Source organism: Gymnoscopelus microlampas (assembly GCF_963454915.1).
Source record: "Gymnoscopelus microlampas genome assembly, chromosome: 22".
NCBI lineage: Eukaryota > Metazoa > Chordata > Actinopteri > Myctophiformes > Myctophidae > Gymnoscopelus > Gymnoscopelus microlampas.
In genome coordinates this window covers 5,690,797-5,697,799 of record NC_139959.1, presented here as the reverse complement: position 1 = coordinate 5,697,799, position 7,003 = coordinate 5,690,797, and the positions used below count along the sequence as shown (strand labels likewise).

Sequence of the window (7,003 nt, the reverse complement as noted above, 5' to 3'; positions counted from 1 at the left end):
TTTGCACAAGTGCTTTTATTTCACAGAATACTAGTGGGAATCAAGGGTATGGGAGGGGTGAGCCGCAATGTCATAGCTTTTCAACAGAGGACAAGCTTAAAGTTGGGCCAGCAGTTGAAAACATGCTTTAGAAAGATTGTGGGAAAAATCAACATCGATGTGAACATGCACATATTGGTCGGTAATTTTATGAAACCTTCCATTTTATTTTCAGTACTTTCGACCATGAAAATGTCACACAAAGGAGCTTTAACCATTTGAAACCCAATGCTTTCGTAAATAATGGTAGTGTGCATTTGCTGATTTGAAACCTATACATAATTTTACATACCAGCAGTACTTTGACCAACAGAGAATGAAGAGGCGCTATATTTAAGGGATAAAAAGTATACATAGGTCTAAAATCACCAAACTTAGCCATTTAGGAAAGGTAATATGTTTTTACCAACTTTAAATAGATAATAGATGTTACTGGATAACTGCTTTTAGTTTAATCTGGTAGAAAAATTAAAATGTATAATCATTGAATTTGTACTTCTATGTCTTGGTGTCACCTCGACCCATGATGGACTTCTTAGTGTTTCTCTCAGGTTTCAAAAGGATTATGTAACACTTTGGTCCAAACAGTGCCACCAACAGACCAAAACTAGATGCTAAAATAGCAAATACCTCCACTACATCTGCATATTTGCCCGGAGAGCTGATATATGCTGGGATGAAGGCTATCCACACGGCACAGAAGATCAACATGCTGAAAGTAATGAACTTGGCTTCATTGAAGTTGTCTGGAAGATTCCTTGCCATGAATGCTAGGAGGAAGCTGAGGAGTGCCAGTAAGCCAATATAACCTAATAACACTGCAAAACCAACTGTTGATCCCACCGCACACTCATAGACTATCTTATCACTGTGGTATTGTGTATTTTTATGAGGAGCTGGTGAGGCAGACACAAGCCAGGCTATGCAGATTGTTGCCTGGATGGAAGTAAGAGCCAGAACTGTTCCTCTCTGCTGCATAGCACCAAACCACTTCATAATGTCTGCACCCCCAGGCTTGGAGGCCTTGAATACAGCCAATACCACCATAGTCTTTACCAGGATACACGAGACACACAGCACAAAGCTGATCCCAAATGCTGCATGCCTCAGCTGACAAGTCCAGAGCCTGGGACGGCCAATGAACAGAAGTGAGCACAAGAAACATAGTTTGAGTGACAGCAAAAGAAGGAAGCTGAGTTCTGAGTTGTTGGCTCGCACCATGGGTGTGCTTCTATGATAGATGAAGATTCCCAGGACAATGGCACAGATAAGTGTGCCCAGCAATGAGATGGTTGTCAAGGAGATACCCAGGGCCTCATGGTAGGAGAGGAACTCCAGGCTCTTAGGGACACAGTGGTCACGCTGGGGACTGGACCAGAAGTCCTCTGGACAACTGGTGCACTCTGTAGAGTCTAATGAAGACATAAGGTTAAAAGGATAGAACAGTACAGTATTGTCTTATATAGATCCTACTGTACATTGCTACATGATGTAAACCTACCCGTCTCATTGTTGATCTTTCCCTCAGAACAAGCAATGCAGTCAAAGCAGCAGACAGGTTCCCCTTTCCTTCTGGCCACACGGGTTCCAGGGGAACAGCTCTCACTGCACACTGACCGAGGAGGCTAGAGAGGAAAGTAGCAATGATCAATTTTAGTCTAAACTAAATTTCATTCACATCACAAGCTCGACATTAGCTTTTTTAGAAAGCTGAAGTTACCTTTTTGGATTCAAAATTCCAGAAGATTCTGTTCTCATCAAGGATTAGTTCTTCTTCACCTGTGGAGGCTGACTTCTTGACCACACCTACATTGTGAACTTTTGTGCTTCCATCAGGGAGCCACGCCCAGTTCATGACATCATAGATTGGTAAAGCATCACCATTCTCATCAAATGATACATGATCACCAAATGGTGTGGTGAAGTTGATCTTTTCCAGGTAATACACAAGCTAGAAATGGTGGTGAGCAAAATTATGAAAAGCAAGAGAATTTATAAAACAATTTACACAATAGTTACATTGACAACTGTTATTGTGTTAACTACACCCTTCAGTATTTACAACACAATATAAACATGAATTGTGTTTTCTCTCAGCCTTCTGTCACTATAGATGCACATTCCATAATACAAATGCATGTTTTCTTTTTTAATATTCATGAAAAGAGGGTCTACCCTAGAACACCAACGTTGAATATTATCACACCATCAATAAAGTTGGGTATATTTTACTCTTCTTTAATATTTCAATATAAAATATCACAAAAAAATAAAAACATCATCGGGGGCTCATATAGGCAAATCTGTGAAAAATGTGGGAATTGTTAACAAAGAATTCCTTAAAAAAAATGTATTAATGATGGGAACTTCTTCTTTGGTCCACCCATTCCTGGGACATGTGAGCCTTGCCCAGTGAAGGCACAGTCTTCCTACATGACTGACAAGTGTGGGATTTGTTTTACTCTCTATCACTAACGTTGGGTGAAAATCACTCAAAAACCAGGGATGGGGGCAGGGAAACAAGCCTACTTTCGATGTTGTCACTGAGCAGCCACCCACCTCAGACATCAGCAACAAAATCACATGATAACCATAATTGTGTGGGTGAAAATCACCCGTCGTTAGTGTTCTAGGGTTAAGCATTTGAAAAGGTAGTTCACGCCAGAATGGGGAACCATTATTGTTTGTGTAGGATGGAGGGCAGGGACATTCACTTTCTGGCCATTAAAAGGGGTGTACAGAACGTCTGGCCATTAGAAGAAATGAGACATAGAAAATGACCTTCATGCATCTGTCATAATAAGAAGTGTTATTGCTCCAAACAATGATAAAATGTTCTGCCAGGCAAATGTTATTACGAATCACTATAATAAAATTAATAATACTTTATTATTTTTTTCATTTATTATATTAAAAATTTGAATCCAACAAAACATTAACAGGTAATCTGTGAATTAGTATTACACCTGCCATGGCTGTATTGTCTGCAAACTGGCACAGCTGTGCCCAATGAAAGGCCCTCTTCCTGGCACACATTGCAACACGTCATGGAGGGCATGGGCCAGAGCATACACAGCCATGTACACAGTATACTCTCCCCTGAGGTCAGACACATCCAAAAGGGTCGTTTCAGCTGTTGCTAGGTCCTCTTGTCCAGTACACACCCTTCCACCAGCATCCACCCACTCTGATGGAAGTGGAGCAAATTTACACTGAAATGTGGTCTCCCAGAACCGCCTCACCTGAAGAAACCCAATGCAGATTGAAGCATGAATATAATACCTTGTGAATATTGAAAACTCATTGACTTCCATTATTTCATTAATTGAATCATATATTTAAAAAAAGAACAACTTACGAAAAAAGCATACGGCATGTGAAAAAAAAGATGCGTGTAGGTATGAAATACTGTAGGCCTACTGGCAGTGTGCTCATGAAATTTGGTGTTGATTGTTCCAGTGTTTTGCGAGATTAGCTCTGGACAGTTACACACACACACACACACACACACACACACACACACACACACACACACACACACACACACACAAGACAGCACGGGTGATGTGGTTGAACTACTCCTTTAAACACTAAATGAAACAAAATACTCACTATGTTATTTCCATTGCTGTTGTCAGGGTCATTGTCAGGATGCATTTTTAACAAGAAGTGCTTGAGACCTGGTATCTCTCCACGACGCATGGCAATGCCCAGGGTGCCTCCCAGGTATGGCATGAATTTAGGAGTATTTAGTCCAGCATATGTTGACCAGGCCTCACTGGCCATCCATTGCAGACCTGTCAGATTCTGCCTCATCACCTGTTGATTGTGTTTAACAAAACATATTAGTTTATTTAACGGCAAATGAGCACAGCTATGTGTTCCATGAACTATCAAGACAAATGCAATTTAATATCATTTATAATAATATAATCGTTTGTTATAAGACATGTAGATGATGTGATTATTCGTTTGCTCGTTGTGCAGAGAAGTATTCATTGCATTTGAAAGTATTATCTGAAAGGTAAAAGAAGACAAAAAAAATACACAATTGTCTTTCAATTGATGAACCTAAGAAAGTGATTAAATTGCGCTGCAATAAAGAAAAACTTTTCATATATAAAGGACGAATAAATTGACATAATAACCCAAACCTCTTCCATGAGATTAACCACATGGCCCTCATGTGCAAATGCAATGACCACACGAGCTGTGGATTTCTTCATCACAGTGACAATTCTCTCATGTTCAGCATGTTCATTTTCCCAAGGCAGAGCCTCGAAATATGCCACACAACCCAAACCAGACTGTGCTAGCTCAGACCGGAATGATAAGGCAGCATTTCGTCCATAGTCATTATCAGTAAACAGCAGTCCTGCCCAGGTCCACCCATACCGCTTCATAATCTGGAGCATAGCTCGCACCTGGATGAAGAATGGAGGGATGCTTAGGTTAGATCTTTCGCAATCTCTAACACAGATTCAACAATGGAAAAGGTCTAATCATTTTGTCAAGTGTGTGGAACATGTACTACTTTGATACCAACAGATGTTTTGTCCGTAGAAGTTCACCTGGAAGGCATCACTTGGGATTGTTCTAAAGAAAGATGGGAACTTAGTCCGGTCACTCAGACAGGAGCAGGTAGCATAGTAACTCACCTGAAAAAGAGACACGAAAGTGTTCTGTAATATAACATTGGTGTGTAGTAAAGTTCCCCTGTAAGCAGAGCATGTGAGCGGAGTAGAGCAGGGAGAATCACGTTCCACAAGGCTCTTCTCAGACGAGCCCAACTCAGGGCCGTAGGATTCCTTCTCTCAGGGCTGGGTAGAGGATCAAACCTCTGACACAGATGTATCGTGCTCAGATCTTTTGAAAACCTGTTTCACACTCGCAATCAATATCTGCCTGCTCCACTCACATGTAAGTAAATACTTTCTATGTCTTTCAAGCTGAAAAGATGACATACACTACACGTATATATACATATATTATACATGTCATTCTAGATTTTTAAATAACAAAATAACCAAAATTAAGCATATCAAATTGGTGCAGGTGGTTAAAGGGGGTTCACGTAGGAAACTTACCAGGGGAACTCTGTACAAACTTAATACACTTGAGATGGCAATAGTACGTGTCGAGGAAGATTCACCCACAATTCCGAGCACTGGAGGGGAGCCAACACAGCTCTCATCAAATTGAAACTGCTTCTCCCTCCCACTGATCAATGTCAACGCTGCATGGAATCCAATCCCGAGCGTGAAACAGTTATCATAGAGACTATATCCCAGAGTCACATTGGGTAGTAGTCTGGGGTTTCTGTTGATCTCAGTAATGGCAAAAGCCATTGTCTGGGCCATTCTGAACCCTAGAATGTGAAAACTAACACAAAATGCCACTGTAGCCTTGAATATGTATATTTGTAGAACAATTCAACATCAAATAATCCTATCTGTGAAAACAAGTTCCTCCTTCTCTTGCTTGCTATTATGTTCATGACACTCACCCATAGCAACTGGGGTCCTGTTGCTTGGAGGTGAAAGACAGCTCAGGGAAGACAGAGGAGAAATGGATTGTAAACAAGCCTCCCAGAATAAAGTCACCAGCCTTGTAAAATCTGTTGAGATTAAGCTGTGCCTGCATCTCACAAGAAGAGGAAGGTGAGGAAGACAAAGGAGAGAATGAAGCGAACAATATCAAGTACAAGTACACATATGAAAGCAGGTGTACGTCTAGAGAAGCCCTCATGACTTTCCTTCTCTGTCTAACCCCTCCTTCTCCAAATTCTTTCTCCAGTTGCTACATTTTATCCATATGCCATCCTCTGTGCCAACGTATGAAACCACGTCCCCTGTGCAAAACGTATGTCATTATGGAATCTTTCACAACGCCCATCTGGGCAAATAAGGCAGAAGTAGAGGTAAGGCTTAACATATTAGAAATGTTTTCATATCAAAATATTATGTCCTGCAATGTGTCAGTGACACTATCTCACCAGGGTAATTCACCCACTTATGAAATGCATTATGGATTTAAGAAAATCATTCCTTAAAAATATAAAATCATGTGGCCTTGATGTTTGTTTGATGTTTTGGCCTTTAGTGTTTTCCCATGATTCTTTTAACACACAGTGGTACAATGTTTAGATCTGTTTGTTCATGCAAACACACAGAGCGTTTCACATTATGCAAAAGGTCAACAACAGTATGCCCACAATAAGCACACTTGGATTTCACCCCCTTGGTGTTAGAATAGGTGGTATTATAGTTGGGTTTTTTTTTATATTCAAGGACACAAAATTATTTTACTGAGCATTTATTCGATACAATAATCCAATCTCTTAGTGCTGGAGAATGCTCTGCTTTTGCTCTCCAACTGAATTTGTAATGCCAGTCTTAATGTCAGTGAGTTAAGTCTAACCCACGCTCACCTGACTGGGAGGTCAGCTGACTGCATGGCGAATTATCAAGAATCACAATGTCACAATGTTGGTGTTTATCTCAAATCTTCATCTTTGAGCAACGTCGCTGGGCCCTCACCCCGGCAGGGCCCTAGCCGGCAACCTATATAACCTAATGAACGGGCCGGCCCTGTGCATCATTACTAATCTACTTGGAGTTTTTTCCGGAGTCTGGGGCCATGATATGAACTAAAAGCAGCCTCACTGTAGGTTTTGGTCTTGGAATGAGTTTTGAAGAAACTGCAAAATGGCGGAAAATTATGTTAGCTGGAAATGGGCGTGGCATATATGGGGATCCAGGGGGAACAATTATTGATTGTATGACCGACAGTTCAAGATTTATCGGCTAAAATGTGACGGGACCTGGTAGCCTATAGCATCACCATGCCTATTTGAAAAATCTGGGGTGGAGTGTCTTTCTTGGCCTACTGGGAGTGTGCATGCAAAGTTTGATTGGTCCAGTTGTGTCTGAGATTAGCTGCGCAAAGAAACACACACAAACAA

At 41.0% G+C, this 7,003-nt stretch overlaps 1 protein-coding gene across 1 annotated transcript; it reads right to left on the bottom strand.

Annotated features, from left to right (window-relative positions):
• Positions 1 to 537: 537 nt before the first annotated feature.
• On the bottom strand, positions 538 to 5,682 carry LOC311039088 (extracellular calcium-sensing receptor-like; the record flags this gene model as incomplete). Its single annotated transcript, XM_084048730.1, has 9 exons — positions 538 to 1,451; positions 1,541 to 1,664; positions 1,760 to 1,990; positions 3,006 to 3,281; positions 3,652 to 3,858; positions 4,194 to 4,463; positions 4,611 to 4,697; positions 5,127 to 5,421; positions 5,546 to 5,682. The coding sequence occupies 9 exons, from the start codon at positions 5,680 to 5,682 to the stop codon at positions 538 to 540; spliced, it is 2,541 nt and encodes an 846-aa protein (XP_083904856.1).
• Between the last annotated feature and the right edge of the window lie 1,321 nt (positions 5,683 to 7,003).